The sequence below is a fragment of the Lepidothrix coronata genome, unplaced genomic scaffold, assembly GCF_001604755.1.
Source record: "Lepidothrix coronata isolate B3197 unplaced genomic scaffold, Lepidothrix_coronata-1.0 Scaffold12, whole genome shotgun sequence".
NCBI classification, from domain to species: domain Eukaryota; kingdom Metazoa; phylum Chordata; class Aves; order Passeriformes; family Pipridae; genus Lepidothrix; species Lepidothrix coronata.
The window spans coordinates 2,486,591-2,507,900 of NW_016690192.1; the positions used below are offsets into that span (position 1 = coordinate 2,486,591).

General features: G+C 41.7%; 2 protein-coding genes across 6 annotated transcripts in view; one reads left to right on the forward strand and one right to left on the reverse strand.

Annotated features, from left to right (window-relative positions):
- The window catches only part of ZCCHC11 (zinc finger CCHC-type containing 11), a 43,919-nt gene extending 37,129 nt beyond the window's left edge, over nt 1-6,790 (reverse strand). For both annotated transcript variants that reach the window (XM_017805523.1, XM_017805521.1), the window contains exon 1: nt 6,682-6,790. The gene's annotated coding sequence lies outside the window, so the exon portion shown is untranslated. The remainder of the gene's footprint in view (nt 1-6,681) is intronic.
- Nucleotides 6,791-6,866: 76 nt separating this feature from the next.
- On the forward strand, nt 6,867-20,318 carry GPX7 (glutathione peroxidase 7). Of its 4 annotated transcripts, none has more exons than XM_017805527.1 (4): nt 6,867-9,799; nt 10,190-10,665; nt 17,059-17,320; nt 19,108-20,318. In XM_017805527.1, exons 2-4 carry the CDS (start codon nt 10,459-10,461, stop codon nt 19,269-19,271), a joined length of 633 nt encoding a protein of 210 aa, XP_017661016.1. In that variant the 5' UTR covers nt 6,867-9,799; nt 10,190-10,458; the 3' UTR covers nt 19,272-20,318. The 4 variants fall into 4 exon arrangements, with proteins under 4 accessions (XP_017661016.1, XP_017661015.1, XP_017661017.1 ...); XM_017805526.1 differs by having other exon boundaries at nt 6,867-7,979; nt 9,691-10,665; XM_017805528.1 differs by having other exon boundaries at nt 6,867-7,979.
- Nucleotides 20,319-21,310: the final 992 nt, after the last annotated feature.

A 21,310-nucleotide genomic window follows, 5' to 3' on the forward strand; every position in this document is an offset into this window, starting at 1 on the left:
ACTAAAATGGTTATCTAAAGTCTCTACTGAGATAATTGAAAATACATATTATCTTTCAAAAATGAAAAGCAAAGAAACAAACAAAACCCACAAGAATTTTCCTGAAGCTGATATGAGCACCATAGTCTTTAGCAAAATAAAAAACCTGAAAAAGAAAAAAAAAATCTGTATTCCTAGATTTGTTTCAATGGCGAAGTATTTTATCTCAGAAACACATTCAGTTAATATTACAGCTATTTCCTATTAAACCCTGACTGCACCTGGCTCGTACTTCTGGATCAAAAATCAAGAAGATTAACCAGTATTTGCCTCTGGACTGTACTCTGTCTTTCCCACAGCAATTCCTGTCAAACAGCAGCAGGATCCTGCCCACCTGTCCCAGCGCTGCTCAAGCCCCAGGGTGAGGAGAGCCCAGAGCCCCCCAGGTTGGCTAAACTTGGATTATTCCAGGGCCAGCTGATTACTCCAGCTCCATGTAAAGCTCTGCTCTATAGATGGCCGATGGCCAGTGTTCCACCTCTGGACTGGATGTCACTGTCTTCACACTCTACTGTGCATTTGGGTTTTTTAATGTAACCAAAGAGAAAGCTGAGCAGGACTTTTCAAATGCTAAACTATTTCTTATGTTTCACTTGTTCAGCCTCAAGAGGAGGAAAAAACACCCAAACCAACAAAAAAGCTCCCCCCCCCCATCAATTCCGCTTCATTTCTGGTTCGTTTCTGACCCCACATCCCCCTCACACACCGAGGCCGCTCCAGCGCGGGGCGGCACCGACCCGACCGGAGCAGTGACACCCTTTCTCCAACCCGGCTACTCACTCCCAGCTCCTCGGGCTGCTCCTTCCCTGTGCCTTCTGCAGGGAACCAAACCGGAACCCCAATCCAGCCTAACATAAAGCTGGCACCGGGAGGAGGAGGAGGAGCACGGCCGGTAATAACAAACAATTGGCAGGGTGGGGACAACTCCTGTTGGCACCACTTCCACATCAAAGCTGCCACGGAACTCCAGCACTGCAGGAAAAGTGGGGCCTCGGTTTGCTCTGCTTTTTGTATGTGTCAAGTTGTTGGAGTCATATTTGGAAAGAAGGTTTTTTAAAAAAATCCACAAAAATTATTCAAATTATTTGATCTCATTCATTCAATAAAATACACAGTAATATATTCAAAGAGAATATATAATCTTTAATCAAATGTACAAATGTGATGGGAAAAAACAACTGAGGAAACTTAGTAAAAACTAGAATCCAGTTAATAAACTGAGTACTGTGATAATATTACATATCAAGAGAGTGAGTGTAATCAAATGTAAGTAGCTAATGTTAAAAAAACCCACAGATATATTCCTTATTCTTGAGAAATATGAATAAAGAGAGGCCATGACATCTCATAAGACAAGAATATTTTGTATCCCCCAAAAAAAGCTAAGAGTTCCACAATGAAATGCTGAATCCAAAATGCAAGTGCAATAATAATGTTGTTGAATTTGGGGATTTTTTTTTGCTTTTCCGTTTTATTTTCTTTTACTCTTTAATGCTGAAATGATGTAGCAAACAAAAAATAATTTAAACTGCTGCAACACACTCAATAGTGCCAAATTACTATCTCATAAAGAACTGCAAAGTAAACCAACTAATAAAACTTAACACGAGAAACAAAACAGAGACCACTCCTAAACCCAAGAGGGTCTCAAAAAGATTCTTCTGTCAGATATTGGCCATCTACATATGAGAGAGGGGAGAGAGGGAAATAGGGAGAGGGAAAGGAGTGCCTCTGAAAAAAATAACACAGTTGGAAACAAAACACTGGAGTGGAGTGAATCAGTGCTGAGGTGGCATCTTTCTAGAAACCTGGATGGCACATCTTGTTCACAGGTTCAGGCTCATACCAAACTGCCAGATCTGGAATCAAAGAAGAATTTTATTCCCAGACGGGCTGGCAACAAAAACAGAGCTTTTCACCTAGGTCTGCAAAGTGAGGTGTGATCAACCTGTTGAAAGCATCTCAGAATATTTCATTTATTCACTACCCCGGAGTTACAGGGGACTTGGTTTCCTTTGCTTTCTGAAAGTACAGTGCCAGGTACTCCTCTGAACCCTAGCCCAGCCCTTGGCTCTTTTTGAAAAATAATCTGGCTGAAATACAACAGCTTGAGGTCAGACAAGATACTATCTGACCTCAAGCTCTAGAAAACTATTAAATCTCTACATACCTACAGCAACCGAATTAAAAATGTTTAAGATTAGCTTCGCTTAGAAATAATTTTAAGCTCACGAAACAAAGCAGTGAGAGTGTTTCACTTTCATTTCTGCCAGTTTCGATTCTTTCCTCCACCTCTCAGACTAGCATTAGAAAATTCTACATTTGAATTGCAAAAACTCAGCGTGAGGCTTACTTTCAAATAGGGGGGAAAAAAAGCCAAAAAACTTTGGAGAAGCTATTTCTACCCATTTTCCTTTCCACTTCTTCCTCTCAAAGTTGTTCCACTGGACTTAACTCCCTCAAACACACACATTTTGGGTCAAACTTTGACATAACAGGGCCTCTTCAAAAATATAGGCCAAGTTAAACTGTGAGCTCTTGCATTCTGAGCTGCTCTTCTGCAAAGCATTTCTTCTTAATCATTTCATTAGGAGCAGAACTGACTGTACCTGGTTTTTTGTGCTCCCCAGTCACAGTCTCGCTCACAGCCCTTTGGGCAAACAGAGGAGACGTGCTGGGGCTGGGGGAACATAACCATGGACTGGTTTGCAGCTCCTCCCTATGAGAAATGTAACTTCCTCTCCTTTACCGAGACAGGACTGTTCCAGAAAACACTCACAAACTCGATGATCTTCTGACATTACTTCAAATATGCTCTAAAACATGGTCCCAACTGGCTGAAGGTCCAAAAGTAACCAGAAGAGTAACTGAAGGGAAAGAGAACCGGCTTGCAAGTTTTGTTTCCCCAGGGAGTACTCGATTAAATATAAACAGTGAAAGTACTACAAACATAAGTGTTATCAATCTCCTTCTATGAAACATTCCCTCCTTTGAGACAGGGAGATGTGTATTTTATCCAAGGCCTGCTTTTATCTGCCCCATTATGACTGTCCTTAAGCTCAAATCTCCCAGTCAGCCCTCCCACAGTAAGTGGGGTGATTAACCTCAGTGCCCCCCTCGCCTCTTTACCAATATAGCCCAACTGAACTTCCTCCACAAAAATAAAAGGAAATTCTGCAAACAAAGGTTACAGCCAGTCAGGAACAACAGGAAAAGTTGTCTTCTGCACTCTGTTCATATTGCAGCACAGATCATGTCCACAGACACCCCTAATATGCTGGGGAAGATGGGCTTTTCTGGACTGTTTACAGCCTTAGGCCTATTTTTCTGTCTGAGAACTTCCACAAACCATTCAAGCCTCTCCCATGTTCTGTGTCAATAATTTAAAAAAAAGTTATCACACGTTTGTGTTTGTTTTATGATGAACAAGACATAACTTAGTACAAACTATTATGGATTCTTGATATTTTTCCAAAGCACTTAAAACTAAAACTACCAGAGATTACCGGGCACTAAAGCGCCTCAGGCTCCACCAGCACTAAACCCATCGGTATTCTTAGTAACAAACACAAGTGCTACACAGTGTTTCAGATCTCCCTGTTACTACAAACTACAGAATTTATCTTAGTAAGTATAATACTCCCAAAATCTATCTAGAAGAAAGCCAGTACAGTGCACACAAAATTTAACAGACAAATCAGGGATGCAACAAAACACACTCTGGGCTCAGTGAAAATAAAGAACTCAGTAGGAAACCGATGCTGTGTTTACAGCGTGGAAAACTGAAAACTTCCAAGGAGTGATCACTAGATTAACAACTGTGTATATATAAGTAAAAATATATACAATTGTAACAGCATGATATCTGAATTACAAAAGTACTGCTGAGTAACTGAAGTAACAAGAAAGGCTTTGCTTGATACAAAACTTAGTAACTATGTCGGTGCAAATATCTTACAATTGAATTACGAAATGAGCAAAATCTGCTGGATGTGAGATCTGTAAGGGATGTGCTTGTTACACATCACTCTCTGCATTGACACTGTTTTTCCTACAGCACAGGATGACTCACAGAGAAGGTGAGAGAGAGGCACGTCACCATCACCCAATGCCAAGAACACACCTTCTGACCCTACTACTGCTGCTGACTCCCATTCCAAACTGGGGAAAGCCATCCTCTGTCACACCAGCTGTGTAACTAAGCTACAACAGCTTCCTTACCTCTCCATTTCATACAGGCTTCTCATGCTTTAGTCCATTTTGGTTCTGATACTGGGTTTTACTTCACAACTGACTGCAGCAAGCACTGGAGCCAGAGGAGAGGAGCACCTGCCTCAAATCTCACGTATGCTGTGACACACATGCTGTGATCAGAGCAGAAACTGCTCCAAGGTAGCTCCAACTTTAAAAAACAAACACACACAACACTTGCACCAATGCCTCTGAGGAGGCTGGAAAAACACAGTACAGCAATGCACAGGTTTAAAGCCTTTCAGAGGCTAAACTGGCTTCCGGAGACCTGAACGGATCATGAAACTGGCTTAAAGAGCAGCCACACACTGAACTCAGTTTATCCAACTTGCTCTTAACCTCCCTTTATGTGGTGCTTATGCTACATAAACATACAGCAGTAAGTATTTGTGGCACCTGGATCTCATATTTAAACAATTATGATCCCTTTGCCCCAACTGGAATCCTTGAGGAAGGGATGGCCTTTGAACTACCTCATACCAGTCGCAAACTTCTTGCTGAAAAAAGTGTTTCATACATCAACAGAAATAAAAAAAATAAAATCTAAGAACATCTCATAAATTGTTTTTTCCCAAAGATTTGCTGAAACTTTAGAATCAAAATTATGAACCAAGGATACAGTATGAGTACATCTGCACGTATGCATGCATTTCTGATGAAAAGAAAAAAAGTAAAAATTAGATTCGTGTGCATTGTTACAAAATTTAGGGAATTAGTTTTTAGGACTTCTAAGTTAAACAGTTTATCAAACAATACACAAAATCTTCCTAATGTGCCAAAAGCACTAGAAATGTTGACTTTCACTAGATTGCTTCCATTGTGTGAATTAATCCACTAAGAAATTGCAGGATCCTTCTTTCTGTGAGTTCTCAATAAAAGTCAGTACCGGTATGACATTATTTCATTAAGCTAGTGACAAAAATAAAGTTAATTCAGTAGAAATGCTTTGTAAAATTTCAAAAGCCAGTATTTCAAAAGTAGAAAACAGGATATACTCTCAGCTGGGCAAAATTCTGAATTGCCTTACAGCATCACTATGAACACACAATCCAAAGCCATCACTCTGACAAGCAGATCCACACGACATTTTACAGAAGCTCCCCAGGGATATTTTGCTTTCAAGTAGGACACAGGGAAATCCCGCTCCCCTTTCTTTCTCCCCACAGCAGCAATTCCCTTCAGAGGAAGAAGCAGGTAAATGCCCTGCACTGTGCAGGTGTTCCACAGCATCCAGCAGTTTCTTTTCCACTGCACGCTGAGGTAGGAGAGAAAAGCCCCAGCTGTCCTCTGTGCAAGAAGAGAACACAGAAGGAACTTTCTGATCCCTTCGTGTTTATCTTCTGGGAACATATCCCAACATGTACGTTCCGAGAAATTGCAATTTTATCCCAAAATTAATTTTATGAAGGTATTTTCACTGAAGTTAAGTAGAAAAATGATTAAAAAAAGCTCAGTGCAAAATTGGCGTTTGCAAAAGAGACCTCTTACTCCTAATATAGCACCTTCTGCCAGATACTGTAATTAAGTCATACTTCCATGGCTGGCTTACTTTTCTTGTCACGGAAATAATTATGTCATAACTATCTGGGGTCAGACTATCCAAAGAGCACCTACTGAAACTGGAAGCACAACTCAAACCCATAAAAAAAACACGTATCCTCTATTTTCAAGCAAATGCAATGACCCTTGAATCCAGGACACGTTTCAGGAAGCCAAGTGACATGGAGGTGGCAGGGATACAAAAAAATTATCAGATCCATACTTAGATACAACTATGTTTTTAATGTACTAATCTCTACCTTAGCCTAAATCCGATTATATTGTTTCTCTGCATGTTACGAGCTCACCCTCCTCCTCCCAGAAACAACCTTATAAGAGAGGAGGCCTCAGGTAACATGTCACATTCAGCCAGCTGGCAAATCGCAACCTATTGCAAAAGCGGCAAAGTCGTTCAGCTGTATTTGTACATAAAATAAGCCAACAAAAGAGCACGACCACGTCGGCGAAGAGATGCCTGAGTGTCACATTATAATTCACGGAGAGCGGAGGGGGCACAGCCGGCCAGGGCAGCCCCGACACGGGGCATTTCCCCGCGGGCCCCGGGGGTCTCTCCCCCCGCCGTATTTAATCGCACAGGGCGTGCGAACAACAACCCGCACGCAGCAGCCCCAGCCCGGATGCGCCCCGGGGGCGGCCCCGGCCCCCGTTGACCTTGGGGCGGCCCCCGCGCCGCGACCCCCGGCGGCCCCCCTGCCCAGGCGCGGGGCCCGAGGCCGCCACGGGCCGTCGAGGCGGGGCAGGGCTGGGCGGGGGGCGCCGGCGCGGACAGGCCCCCCCCACCCGAGCGCGGCCCCTGCCGCCCCCGCCCCGGGCAGCCCCCGGCCCCGGTACCTGCGTGCGGCGCTAGCGGAGCGGACGCGGCGCCCCCGCCATGCCCGGCCGCGGCTGCTGCAGGCCCCGACGGCAGCGCCTCAGTCCGGCCCGGCCGCCATGTCAGCCGCGCCGCGCGGTGCATTGTGGGGCGAGGGCGGGGGGAGCGCCCTGGGGGCGGTGGCGCTGAGGGCGGCGGCGGCTGACAACGACCCGACCCGGCCCGGGGGGACCCCCGGCCGCCAGGGGAGCCTCCTGCTGCCTTAGAACTCCCCGGTGGCTGAGGGGCCGACGCGCCCCGCTCCCCAACACTCCCGGCGTTCAGGGCCTCCCTCCCCCAGTGCCACAGCAGCAAGCGGGGATGAGGGAATACGCGGAATAAGCAGCACGGTTTTTTCTTAATCCCCCCCAACAGCCATCCTAATTTTCCCCCTCCTTTTCTCAGCCCAGGCCTCTCCTTACGCATAAAATCATCAAGGTTGGAAGAGACCTTTAAGATCACCCAGTCCAACCATCCACCCAGCGCTGCCACTGTAAACCCTTAAAGCACTGAACCACATCATCCAGCGCCACATCCAGGCGCCTCCTAAACACCTCCAGGGACGGTGACTCCACCACCTCCCTGGGCAACCATTCCAATGCCTGATCATCCTAACAGTGACATTTTTTTTTTCCTAATAACTAATCTGAATCTGCCGTCTCAGTTTAAGGCCATTTCCTCTAATCCTCTCACTGCAGGCACGGTAGAAGAGACCGGCCCCTCACCACAATCTCCAGTCAGGTGGTTGTAGAGAGCGATGAGGCACATGCACCCCCAGGCCCCGTGGAGCTGGGTTAGGGCTCCACGGAGCCCCACGCCACAGCCCCAGCCTTGCTGCCCCCTTCCCCAGGGCTTCCCCTCCTCTTCCCCTCTTCTCCAGTCGGTGGAGAAGGACAGGTGTGCCCCGGGGACACTGGGGAAGTGGCTCCAGGCTCCCTGACCTTGGCTATGGAGCTGGCCCCGACAGCAGCTTGGCCAGCATGTCTGCTGGCAGTCTGCAGGTCTCCAGGGAGAAGAGCCAGCCTGCCAGCTCTTAGCAGTGCTGGACGGTGACCTAAAGGCACTGGCAAGTGCTTGTCTGAAGCAAATCCCTCTGTGAGCCACTACTACCCCTTTTTGGCACTGAAATGCCATGTTGGCACTTGAGGCTAAGGAGGCCTTTCCAGAAAAACAAGGCATGTAAAAGATTAGTCTTGAACTACTATAGGGGTTCAAAGGAAAGTATTAAAAATAACAAGAACAGGAGTGCTGGAAACACTGCCTCAGGGAGTATGTGCAGGTAAACAAAAGTTGCAAAATCTGTAATACTGGATTCTATAAATACTGACGATTCATACTTCTGAATGTATTGTGAAGTCAGCACAATCCTGACTAGGGTAACGTGCTATTTTTTTGGTTCACTTGAAGTTCACACTTTACAAAATTAGGACTGGATAACTCAGGGATGTACTACAGAGGTTTCACCTTCAGGAACGTGAGCCAGGTCAGTCCAGGGCAGCAATGACAGAAACAGCAGTGCTTCCCTGGGGCCAGCTCAGGTTAACTGGGTGGTGGTTTCAGCCAGTCCTGTTTGACAAAGATTTTTATTAGGTTTCATAGGTCAAAGAGTAAATTGCAAAAGTAACCTAATTATACTTGCTGCTGGATACAGTCCTCCTAGATCAACATTTAGACATGCTAGTGAGCAAACACACACCAGTTTGCAAACCTGACTAACATATTTCCTTCAAATAGTTGGATAGACTTTAATATGAAATGTTAGTGCAGTTTGGCTCTGAAAACTTGAACCATTTATAAAGCCAGGAGTCTTTGACATAGTTCCTCTCTGTGTTCAGAAACAATGCTTCCTTCTTTGCCGATGTTAAAGAATGTTTTATTGCAGGGAGCAGTATAGAAACATGGCAGTAAAAGAGGAAGCTGAGTTCTACTGCCAGCTGGCCATTATTTAAAGAATTCCCAATTCAGTGCCAGTGATCAAAACCTTTCAGATTCTGGGCTCAGTTTGTAGGACAAAATAGAATCCTGAAAGCCACTAAATTTTATCTAGAAATCAGAGACAATAAGCATAAAGCTGTAAGAAGCAGATTTTATAAAGTCCCTTTCCAGAGCACAACTTGATTATCTCCTGTTGCAGTATGACCTCAAAGTACTATAGCATTACGCCTAAAAAATGTAAAAGTGTATTGTAGATTTCTTTTTCATTTTCTAGCCAAAAAATGCTGTTGATCACCATGGGAACGATTTTTAAAAATTATTTTTAGGATTTACTAGGTTTTTAACGTCTATTTAAATGTATCTACTGCATTAAGGTCCTGTTCTCTGTCTCTAGCTGTGTTGGAAGAAACTCTAAAACTTCTTAGATAATTTACTTATCAAATGAGGAAATCATACTTGACTGTCATCTCAAGGATAGGTTCCTGGTCAATACTACAGCCAGGAAACTTTACAGAAAGATAGAACTTATCTGTGAAGAACTTCAGGTTCTTAGCAACTGTATCTTCCCAGCATAGTACAAGATTTTCTATCTATATATTTTTGTAGCATATTACGTTGTTTATTGATGTTGGATGTCTATTTAAGCAGAAATACATAAAAAAGATGTGAAAATCTGAAATGCTTAAAAACTACAATTAAATTTGTCAACTAGCTATACATGTCTTCTTCACTTACAGTAATGCCAGTCATGCTTGAATTACCTAAGCAAATTTAATCAAAATGTCAAAGATCTACCAAAACTCAGTTAAAAAAAGAAAATAAATCACCAAGTGAGATGACAAAATGTAATTTGCTCTTCAAAAGATAAATTTCCAATATGCCTTGGAGGTTCTACTTAATTGTTTTCTGTAAATCGCTGCATTTTGCTTTTCTTTGCCAAGAACTATCAGAATCCCAGCCATGGGTGACCAGTTTCTTGGGCCAAGAAAAAAATCAATGACCATTTAATGCTTTCTATTGTTGATACTTTATATGTCCAAATCCTTTTCTTCCAGCAGGTATAGGAGCAAAATTGTACAGATGGCAGTTTTTTGTTGCAGGCAACCCAAGAATGACATCAGTGCACTGAAGCAGTGGTTTGGTTCTGCATGTCTGAAAACTTTGGTACCAAATTCAGTTCCTGATCCTTAATTGCCTCTTTCTTGCTTAAAAACCCTTTGGTAATGTCGTTTCCCCCATACCACACTGTAGGACCAGTGCTGTGGCCACTCACTCCTCCCTAAACAGGAGCTTGTGAAGATGAATTTCCTGCAGGCCTGGTTCCTGTGGTGGTGTTCCATGTGATGTTCTGCACAGAGTGTTTGTAGTTCTGGGTTTGCTGACTGTAAGCTGGGACTCTTGTTCAGAGCACTCACGTCAGTAACCAATAGCAACCAAGCCATTGGTATCCTTTGACATTACACCGTAGTTACCAGATGCTATACTTAGTACACTAAAAAAAGGCACTTGCAAATCTGTCAAAAATCATAACAACTCTATCCCTTATTTTCCCAGGACGTAGTTAAAGCAGGAACTTTAAATCTGACTGGATTCCACAGACCGTTCTCGAGCCGACCAGTACTTTAAAACCACGTACAGTACTCAATGCACCACCGCCACCATGAAATGCTCCATGTCAGAGTGCGTGGATCCTCCATAAATCCATCCTGCTGAGGTTTGGTGTGGACAGAGCTTTAGGAGTGCTGCAAAAGGCCGATTTGCAGCAGCCGGTCCTTTGCGGCGGCGCTGTGCCGGGCCGGGCAGAGCGGCGGCGGCCGTGCAGCATGCTGGATCCGGAGGGCAGTGTGGAGCATCAGCCTTCCCCTTCCTTCCCCAAACTCCTGCTCATCCCTCTAGCCATGCTCCTCGCAATTGCAGCGCTCCTGCTCTTAGCCTTTTCCGCCACGCGGCAGAAAGAGCCTGATTTTTACACTTTCAAAGTTGTAAACATCAGGGGCAAGTTAGTCTCCCTGGAGAAGTACAGGGGCTCGGTAAGTCCCGCGGTGCTGGGCTCTGGCCCAGGCTCACTAACAGCCAGTCCTTGCATGTCTGCGGGGCGAGAGGGGGGGAGAGAGCACAGAAACTTGGGGCACAGTCTCGTGTAGGTCTGGGTTTATCACTCTTTATCTCACCACTCTAACTGAGGGCAGTGCTGCCTGCATACTGCCTGGGTGCCTCTCCCCACATCTCTGCACTCCTGTTTAGCGATGGTATCTAGTTAATACAGGCTCCTTCTCAATAAATGTTTGCAGTCTAACCCCTGTGTGTGTCTGCGTCTTCTCCCGGGGCAGGCGGCTGCTGCCTGTAGACGTGGCAGGCAGGGAATGCTCCCCGCCTGCTGTTCCTGCAGCTGGATGGATTGCACTGGATCGTGGCTGTTCACTTGGAAGCTCAGGAAGTTTATGTCTTTGTGTAACTTACTTTTGGAGCTTATTTCTGCCTTTTAACCGCATGACTTCTTGTATATTATTTTTACTTAAATCCCATTCCTTTTTAATGTTCTACATTGAAAAGAAAGGGATTTAGTCAATGGCTCATGGAGTAAACAGATTTCACCGTAGTTAGTGAAAACGTGAGAGACATTATAAAGTAGTTATTGTAATATCAGAGTATAATGAAATTGTAACACCGTGCTATTCCTCTTTCGCTTTTTAGTGTGTGAAGAAGGGCACGTAGACACACATATACTTTATGATGTCTTTTAAATTTTATTTACATATGACTTTAAGGAGTTTTAGGCAGAGCTTTCCATGCCATTTTAAAACAGTGTCCTTGTCTATACTGTGATTTTATTTTAGTTTAGTTAATTTAGTTTTTCAGTGGTTCGATCATCTAGAAAACATAGTCAGTATCTATGGAAGAGTGATAAGGGAATTTAGCACACTGAAGGCTTAATACTATAAGCTCTTATGGCCCCACTCACAAGTTACAGAAGATAAAATCAACATAAATCCCACAAGTGCCCCCTTCAGCACTCAAGTGACACATCTGTGACACTTGCAGGCAGTCCAACAGCTTACCTGCTGCTCAGAAAGGCACCACCTCTTCTCGCTTTCGCCCTTAATGTCCAGTATTGTGTTTTCACCTTCCTTTTCCCCTCCTCAGTTGCTTCACTGAGGTGTCAGCTCACCAGTGCACAGCAGCAGGTCACTGAAACATTGGCAGATAGACAGAGAAGGCATATGGGGAGATGCACATTTTCCTGAGCTCAGCAGAAAGGGATACTGGTGGAATTGGAACAAATGACAGGACTGAATCTTACCTGGTCAAAGTTCTCATCTCCCTCCATGCACAATTCAGATACAGCAGAACTGGTCCCATGCCCACTCCAATATCTCAAGTGGAAAAAAACATGGAAGCTGTTTAATATTGAGCAATATTTGTGCTTTTTTAATCAGTTCCTTCCAAAGGCTCTGTCAATAAATCCTGCTACTGGGGCATGTTTTGTCTGCAGGTCATTGCAAATCTGAATAAGCAAGTACCACCTGTAGCTTCTCTACCTCGGGGCCAGAATCCACATAGAAAGGAGTTAAGGGGGAACTCAGAATTTCTTACAGAGAGCTGTGGGTGTTCATCCCCCCTGGAACAAGCTGCAGAGCCTGATTTGGAATCTTATGAACAGGAAGTTGGGGGGGTGTGCCTGTATCCCAGTGCTATAATTCCAGGCCATCCTTGAGGCGTGACTGGTTTCGTAAGGGAGAGTTCTAGATCTGTACCTTGGGAGAGGGAACAGCACTGATGAATGGTATTCCTTGATCTCTGCTAGGCCACTTGGAATAGTTGATTCCAAAAAGGTGATGACCAGCTTCTGTGTGGATAAAAAGATTTACATTCAGAAATCCTATTGATGTTCAGGCCAGCTGCTCTTTGATAATGCACAAGCACCATTTTAAAGAAAATTGTAGCAATAAAACACATCCCTTTCTGTCATTATGTTGTCAGAACTCAGTATCAAGATAGAAAAAGGTTAATTAAAACTCCCATTTATTTCTTAAAATAAACTTGCTTAAATCTGCAATTAAATAAGTAGTGTTAAGGCGTAGGTTTATCATAATATTTTAAAGCTATTAAAAGAAAATAATATTAAAGTACTACGTGTGTGCTGGTGGTGTTCTAAAGAAAGTGAGTCACTAGTTACCTCCTGGAACAATTGTCTGCTAATTGCCAAACCAGCTTTTAACAGCCTTAAGCTTTCTGGCAGATGTAGAGAAGACATTTTCTTCAATTCAGTCACTCAACTAATTTATTTAAATAGCTACCTAATTGGTAGTCAAGAAAATAACCGGGAATTGAAAAAAATCCCAAAGCTTCCAGACTACCAAAAAAAAAAAAAAGTGTGCTAATTCTAAAAACACAAAAGCTGTGCTAAGTATAAACAATCAGTGCAATTCATGACTTGCAGAATCTTTCTTCAATAACACATTATTAATATAAATTTTTGCACATTTAGATCACTGAAACAATTTTTTCCTAGTACCGATAGATATTATATCAATTTCTATTTGAGTTCATCTTAATAAAAAAGTACCCTCTGTTATATAGTATAGAAGAAATAGACTAACAATTATGCAATAACAAAAATTAAATATATCAGAGAACAGTTTGTTGTTTTTTTCTGAAATAAATGTGCACAGACATAATCTCCCCTTTAATAAAATTACTGAAAATATGTAGGGGAGTACTCCCTTTCTATGGGGGTATTATATTGCCAGAATGCTAAAAATTTGGCATATGTGCTACAAAATCAGGTATTGTGTGACATGTACCTGGAAGCAAAGACAGGAATGACTATAAAAACTGGGAAAAAAGTATCATGAGTGGAATAGACCCCAAAATTCTCTGGTTTACTGTGTTATGGGAGAAGGCTATGGTTTTTCCAGCTTCTATACTGATGCTGACCCCTCTACATTAAAAATGAGGGGCAGTGATACGTGGCTGGACAAGAATCAAGAGGATCCAAACAAGCTCATTTTTCTATCTAACCTATCTCCCTACCTAATTCAAGAATCTTATCTTTCATTTTATGATCTGAATCAGATATGCTGTAAGATATATTCTTACCAAAAATAGCGCCTATTTGGGAGTCAGAACTCCCAAGCATCAACTGTTCTCTGCTGGTTTTGTACCTGTCTTTGATATAACAGTCCCAAGCTACCCCAGAGCTGAGTACAGTACCCCCAGAGCTGGGGTGGAATTAAGCAGCATCAGTGCAGTGCCTTTGGAAATCCTGAACCAAAGGTACTATAATCACGTAAAAGCACCAGGCACTATATCTACCTAAGTATTATTTTACTATTGGAAGTAATGCCAGGCGCTTTGGATCAGAGCTCCCTGCAGTCTGAGTGTGTGTATTACTGAGTGTGGGTAAATGCAGAGAACAGCATTTAATTACTGCACAAATACTGCTCTTTTTTCCGTGGAGGTAACAGCTCTGTGAGTTGGTGTAAGCTGACTCTTATGGCTCAGATGGAGCCAGTTAAGAATCTCCAGGTCTAAAAACCCTGCTGAAAGATCCACAAAGGGTTACTTGAAGATGAGACCAGACTCATAAGTCTGTTCAGGGACCATTCCCTCAAGGAGGCACCTTGGTGTAAACATCAAGTAAACCAGGAAGTCTTTTTGCAGTGTTAAATAAATGAGTTCACTACTAGAATGCCTGGGTTTTCTAAGCAAAGGGAAAGACAGGATAGTGTTAAGAGGTCAAACAAGAGCTAATAGAGAATTCAGCTTAAATGAAATGATTTTTGTGAGGTCCATGATGAACTGTTTGCACTGCACACTAGGTGGTGTGCTTGACCTGCACTCTCAAGAGCCTAAAGTCAAGCATATTGAACTTAATTTAAGCTTTAATAGTTGTAAGAAGTCAAAGTACAGCCTCTACATGAGAACAAAAAGAGTGAGTGTTATTTATTAAAAATAAAATATAGACCAAAAAAATCATCACATTTAATCACTTCTAGTACCAGACACTTGAAAGATTACTTGGTAAAGGTTTTTAAAGAATAATTTTAAATGTTCCTTATGAAATACCAATAAATCCTGCAAGTTTTGATTATATGTGTTAGTTACACTTTTAGGAGGTTTGCACTATTAAATTATGGAGTTCAGTAGTGGAGAATTCAGTTACAGGGAGAGCATTTTTCTAAGGAAAAAGAAGCATAATGTGTTTGCTGTACAAAAAAATGCTGTGTGTAGTTTCCTCCTATTTTGTGGGAAGTTGTCTGGAAGTTTGCACTATTTGCGCCGTGAGCTCTCAAGCCTTTCACCACCATGCCAAATAATCACTGATTTTAAACAGCTGTAAATGAAAATTGATTCTTTTTGAGTCAATTCTTTCAAGCCCTCTTTTTGCTTAAAATCAAGCAAAAGTTATAAAAGCTTGATTGCTTTCATCTTTCATATCTGTTTTAATATGAACACAATGCCTACTCAAGCTTATTCCCCTAAACCTCCAATGATAAATTCTTACATTTCCACACTATTTGGGATAAAGTACCGATAGATGTGAATACAATAAGGTACATGAATACTCCTGCATCATGAAAATGCCAAGCCTTAAACCATATTTTAAAAAGCTTCTAAAATTTCATATGAAAGAGCTACATGTGACTTCAACTCTTAGTGGTACAATTTATTTTTACTTCATACTAAACTACAGTTATCACTATGCTTGGTAAATCAGATTATTTGAAAGGAACAGAACTGCCAATAGTTATTTTTTGTGGCCAATATATAAGTTCTATTTGAAATGCTGACAGTCTGCAACAGGAATTCATCATAAAATTACTATATCTTCTCTCAAAAAAATCTACTTATGTGCCACATCTTCGAGTGTTTTAGGAAACTGAATTTAAAATTTCAGGCAGAGCTTTTAAATGCCTGAATGAAAGTGATGCTTTGGGGGTTGGCTGGGTGGCTGCAGGTCATATTTCATATGCAAGTGTCCAGGGAGTGCTTGGATTGTGTTCTGTTGACACTACACCACAAAGATTACACCAACTTGTGTTTTGTGAGATTACCTGTCTTCCAGGGAGAACAGTGCCATTCCAAAACCACTTTAAATTCAGGAGTTGGACCTTGTGAGTCCCTTCCAACTCTGGATATTCTATGATTCTCTATAGCAATGTACCTGTGCAAGGTAGAAAACACAAAATAAGTATTAATGTAAGAAATTATAAACATCAATATCCCGTTACCTTTTTCTTTGCTCATTCCTACCCCTTCCAGGCCTTTCATATTATGATCCCATACCTTACCCAGCTAAAGGCTTTTATAAGCCAGTTTGTTTTCTGGCCTTAAAACTCCTATTTACATGTAGTTATTTATTTTTTGTATACTATAATTTCTTTGACACGCCTTATTTCCCTAAATACTTTTATATTCTATATGAAAGTATTAGAATGGACTCAATTTATGTAGGATGAGCAGCAACTCACAAAATTTGTGAGAGTAATAAGAACTATGTCTAATAATAAATCCCAAAAGTTATTTAAGGATAAAATATCTCAAAAACCAATGGAAAATTCCTCAAAGTTTTGAGAAACTGTAATATGTGTCAGTTCAGGGTGAGGTCACTTATTTTCTCCAACAAATTCTTGGTGGAATCTGTTCCACATGTGCCTTTATTTTCCTGTGGTGCTCACCTGTGTGTGATACCTTCCTCCAGCTGGATCTGCCTGTTGGTAATATCTGAATGACACCATGCGCACAGGTTGGACATGATCCACCACAGGAAAGGTCTTAAAGGATAGTGGGCAGTCTTCACTTCTTGGACTCTCTAATTGAGGCAGTAAATTTTTGTGAAAAAAACCGTTGTCATTTTGTCTCGACTGAGTAGATTTACTCTAGAAATGGCGGAAGATTTTGCAGCCCATTCTGCACAGACCAACCCAAAATCCTGTAATTGCTTCTATTAACTTCCAGGTCATTTAACTAGCAATGATAAATGGATCAGCCAGTTCTGGATGGGTACTAAGTTCTGCACAAGGAAAGATGATGCAGAGCAGATGTTTCACAACAGAGAAATAAAAAACAAAAAATACATTGGTTTGCAAGTTTCTTTCATGCAACTTGGTCTATCATAGCTGAATGGGCACTTCTTGAATATGCTTAGAAACTGTCCAAAGGGCAGAATGGAGAAATATAGATTCTCTGAAAACTGAAAATTAAGATTGCTTAGAAGTTTATTGATTATTTTCATCATTGCCAAATAGGAATACATGAAAGAAATATTAAATGTCCCTATTGTGAACAGAACTCGATGTAGTTTCAAATATGTATTCAGTCACAGTTCTCTAGACATTCTTTCTTTTTTTAAATAATCTGCATCCCAGCCTACCTGTTGGAAATCTGACATGTCGGTACATTTTTCAATCTCTCTTCAGGTGTCACTGGTTGTCAACGTTGCAAGTGAGTGTGGGTACACAGACAGCCACTACAAGGCCTTACAGCAGCTGCAGAGGGACCTGGGCCCCTACCATTTCAATGTGCTGGCCTTCCCCTGCAACCAGTTTGGGCACCAAGAACCAGACACCAACAGAGAAATCGAGAGTTTTGCGCGAAAGACTTACGGTGCCTCCTTTCCCATGTTCAGCAAAATCACAGTCAGCGGGGCTGGAGCAATTCCTGCCTTCAAGTACTTAATTGGTGAGTAATCCGGAACACTGGAGGGTTGTTTCTTCAGTGTAGAATTCCTCTGATACAAAATAACATCTGACAGAAAAAAGGTCCCTATGGTTGTGTTCACAGAGTTGGCAGGCTCAAAGAGGTCAGAAGTCATGTAGCCCTTCTCGCACAAGGCAGGATTTCTCTCTCTGTCACCTCTGAGAGCTTTGTCTTACCTTCTAAAAAGATCTCAGGAGGTGAGGACACATCAATAACAGTTGTCCTGTAAAAGCTCATCTAATAAACCTCTACATTGGATATAGATTTTGAAATATTCCCCTGTATACATCCAACACCTGACCTTCCGTTTTCTGCTTTGCAGCCTCGTAGGTGCTCCTCCTGTGACAGGAGTGCTGCAGGCTGGATTTATACGATTCATCTCAAGAGCTGTAGCATAAGTAGAAGCAAAGGACCTCATAATTTACTTCAGCAGTCAGAAAGTAAAACTGGGCACTAAAGGATGTCCTTGAATACTCCCTTCCTCATTCCTCCCCAAGCGTTGGAATAGCCATGTCCAGTTCTGCCAGTTCCAATCTGCTTTATAGCACTGAGACCTGAAGAGCTTTGCAGGTCCTTAGCAGCCAGCTGACAAAATACATTGTAAGGCAGGATATTCTTTTTCAAGGCACTATTTTTCTTGCACTGAACAAATGCTCTAAATACCATTTAAATGCTAAATTAAAATGTCAGTCTTAACCCAATGTGAAGGAAATGTCTTCCAACAATGAAATAAAATAAAGCCCAGTGTGACACAGAATTCCTTGAGCTCCATCCTGCAAGGACTGTGTCGCTGCTGCTTCTCTGCAGTGTTTGCCCACATACCACTGAATTTAAATGAGTAGTGATAATATTTGTGACTGTCCCAAGCACACCTCCTTCCAGGTGTCTGTGACGGATCTCTCTGCTAGGCAAACTTCCCTTTAATCTTCTTCAGGTCCTTCCGTTTCTGTTTTCCCCAGCAGGGTTGTTCCTGCAGACATCTCACATGAAACTTGCCAAACTTGTGTTTCCCCGTTGTCCCACAGGAAGCAGGAGGCTGCTGGAGGCAGCATTTAAGCAGCACAGTGGCTGTGTCTTGGTGCTACTTTGAAATATCTTCTAATTCCTCATGAGGTTTTGCTCAATGTATAATCAGTGGAAAAAAGATGCTAATTTGTCTGTAGCATCTGTACTTGTGCTTTTAGTGGGATGAGGTTCCTGTGCTAATTGAAAATCCTGAAAATTTTTTTAGTCATGTTGCAGAGCAGTGAAGGATAAGAATTCGACTCGTGTAAAATGAGTACCTGGCCAGGGAGGGAAAAAGTAGATGAGCAGGAGGAAACCTGGAACAATTACTTTGTTACTTCATGTAACATTTGTTGAAACAATCTTCTGAAGCACCTGACACTGGGTGCTTTCGGAGGGAAAATTCTGGGTAAGCAAGTAATCAGTCCTGGTACAGCTACACTGTTATGCCAAATACCATTTTCCTATCAAAGTCCACTGTTTCAGGTTTATCTGGGTGGCACAGACACACACATGCCCTCACACACTTTAACACCCATTCTAGTGCTTTCTCCTGTCTGTCTGAAGCTTCCCTGTTCCCATTAGTCCCCAGGGGGATCCTGTCTAATTAAAGCTCCCTGTCTGTCAGAAAATTAATCTTATTCAGTCTGAACTCCCTATTTTACATTCCTCCTTCCTCTGAGAGGGTAATCACCAAATTGATAGGAACAAATGTCAGGAATTGCCCAACGTGTTTTTCTAATATTTCACTTTTTCGCCTGTAGATTCTACAGGAGAAGAACCAACCTGGAACTTTTGGAAATACCTAGTGGACCCCAATGGGAAAGTAGTAAAGGCCTGGGACTCTACTGTCTCTGTGGAAGAAATAAGACCTCATGTTACAGAACTTGTAAGAAAAATCATCCTGAAGAAGAAAGATGAATTATGACTTTCAAAAATACCAGCATGCCCATTACATCTCTGTTGAGAATTAGGACGGGACTTTGTCTTTTCACATTCCAAAAGAGAGAATATGGGGAAGGGAAATTAGGACCAGTTGAATCTATAGTCACCATTCTAAGAATGTAGAAAACAGCAAGTTAGCGTGGTCTAAGTAATTTAAATTTTTTTCTCCAACTGAATTCAGTTTGACCTTTCTGGGAAAAAAGAAATTCTCAGTAATTGTTTCTTCCCCAATTCAAGTTATTCATTGTGGGTAACACTATAGGAAGTCAGTTAATGTACTTGTAGGAAGAAGACTCAGAATAATGAGAATTTCCTAACTGGGTTCTCACTGATATCTACATTTTTGTTGTTATGTTTTGACACAAACTGAATAAAATAAAGAGTAAAAAGTGCATGATTGACTCAAGGCATGTGCTAAGGAGAGAGACAAACCAGGTACCTTCAGCCCAGGCAGACTTGCATGGATATATGCCTTTCCAATTACCACAGCCAAACATATTTCATTTCATCTGTCTAGAAAGTCAGTTTAGAAGGGCACTGGGGAAATACATCTATTAAATAGAAATGGAAGAAATATGAAGACAAAGTCTCTTTAAAAATTCTCCACAAACTATGGGAAGAATTTCTATATTTTTTCACCAAGTAAAGATTACCAGATGATATTTAAATAGTCATTTGAACATCTGTAGGACCAGAGCCAATAAGAAATGGCTGTTTCTTTCTTCTGAGAGCATTTTGTCTTAGAATTACTCTCACTCATAAAAATCTCATAAAACTGATGTTAAATTTATTTTACAATTTATGACACCATCCAATTTTGCTGCATGTACAGACAAACATTAGACAATCAACACCTTTTCCATGGAGTTAATTTTTGCAAATATTTAATTCTTACATAATGTTACCTAGTTTAATACCACATTTATGTTACAAATTATTAATGTCACCTTTTCAGGCATCTGCTCAGCTCTCAGCCTGCAGAACTCCTTAGCTCACACTAAAATAATAACACCAACAATTGCAGCCTCATTGTTCCTTGACAGAAACCCTTTGAAAATCTTGTCAGATGAACTCTTTGTGTCTTGACAAAAACACAATGTTCCCATGCTCTTAACCCCAGGATGCTTTAAGAAGACTCTAGTCTTGTCCAATTTTGCAGTATTATTGACAAGTGAAAGCTTTTCTCTGCTTTTTAATGTTTTTTTCAGGTAGCACAAACAATGTTTGTCCATATAGTTGTCAGGGCCCAAGTGTACAAATAAGCCCTAATTGACCTGACCACAGTAAGGACTTTTTCCAAGTCATCACTGCCATTAAAGCTCTTCAGTGTCCAAACAGGCTCTAGGGGAAATCAAAGGCAAGTATTGTGGCCTGCACTGGTTTGCAGAACAAGAGGGGAAAGAAGAGACGTTCTGTGGAGCTGTCCAAGGAAGTAAGAGCTTGAGGTACTTTAGGATTTCCAGAAAGACCATGAAGGGCAGAGATTGTACTGGACAAAACAATCTCAAATTGCCTGAAAGAAGCTGAGAGTGAGGTTTTTTAGTTTTTAGTGAAAAAAAAAAAAAAGGGAGGCATGTGGAAGAGAGAATAAAAGGAAGAAGTAACAGAAGAACAAAAGAAAAAAGATATCAAGTAAAAAGGAAGAAATGAGAAGGAAATGAAAAGACAGTTTGCAGCCAAAGAATCTTTGGGACAAATGGGGCATAGAAATGTTCCAGTCTGAACATTGATACTAATGAGTATGTTCCAAGCTATATCAGCTACTTCTCACTTGAACTGTAACTTAAATGTGCAGGAAATTGGTGCTTGTGGCAGTGAATGTCTGTATTTTCCTCTTCTGGTGGTGAGGAAAGTGAACTCTATGGTTGATTCAGTCATTTAGTCTATTCTTACAGGGATCACTCTAAGACAATGGTTGCTAAGGATATCACATAGAAAGGAAAATCAGATCCAGCTGATACTGTGCTGGGATAGAGAACCCAGCTGCTACAAAAGAAACTCTTTATTATCCATAAACTGTTT

Coding starts and splice junctions, on each gene's coding strand:
- GPX7 (XM_017805525.1), top strand. CDS start 10,459: ATGCTGGATCCGGAGGGCAGTGTGGAGCATCAGCCTTCCCCTTCCTTC. Junction 10,666..17,058: donor TGGAGAAGTACAGGGGCTCG/GTAAGTCCCGCG, acceptor ATCTCTCTTCAG/GTGTCACTGGTTGTCAACGT. Junction 17,321..19,107: donor TGCCTTCAAGTACTTAATTG/GTGAGTAATCCG, acceptor TTTCGCCTGTAG/ATTCTACAGGAGAAGAACCA.